Source organism: Penaeus monodon, chromosome 23 (genome assembly GCF_015228065.2).
Source record: "Penaeus monodon isolate SGIC_2016 chromosome 23, NSTDA_Pmon_1, whole genome shotgun sequence".
NCBI lineage: Eukaryota > Metazoa > Arthropoda > Malacostraca > Decapoda > Penaeidae > Penaeus > Penaeus monodon.
In genome coordinates this window covers 2552262-2552634 of record NC_051408.1, presented here as the reverse complement: position 1 = coordinate 2552634, position 373 = coordinate 2552262, and the positions used below count along the sequence as shown (strand labels likewise).

Genomic DNA, 373 nt, shown 5'->3' with positions numbered 1-373 from the left:
CCCCCAGCACACCCAAACGTCAAAGTCTTCATCACCCACGGGGGAATGCTAAGCACCCAGGAGGCTATGTACCACGCCACGCCCATGCTGCTGCTCCCCATCTTCGCCGACCAACCAAGGAACGCCCACATTGCTCAAGAGGGCGGTGTCGGGCTGACGCTAGGCTGGGGCGAGCTGTCGGTGCAGCTGGTCGTCGACGCTGTGGGGCGGCTGGTTGCTGATGGGAGGTTAGTGAGGTGGGATGGAGGAGGAGGAGAGGAAAAGGAGGGAGGGAATGCGGGAGAGACAAAGGGGACGGGAAGGAATGGGGGAGGAGGAGAGGAAAAAGAGGGAGGGAATGGGAAAAGGGACAAAGGGGAAAGGGAGAGGGAAT

The 373-nt window shown here is 60.9% G+C and overlaps 1 protein-coding gene across 1 annotated transcript in view; it reads left to right on the top strand.

The window, feature by feature from the left end:
* LOC119587718 (UDP-glycosyltransferase UGT5-like) overlaps positions 1 to 373 on the top strand; it is a gene marked incomplete at its 5' end in the record, with an annotated part of 8345 nt that overhangs the window by 6692 nt on the left and 1280 nt on the right. Inside the window, 1 exon segment of the mRNA XM_037936401.1 lies at positions 8 to 227. Coding sequence (XP_037792329.1) covers positions 8 to 227 — 220 coding nt within the window.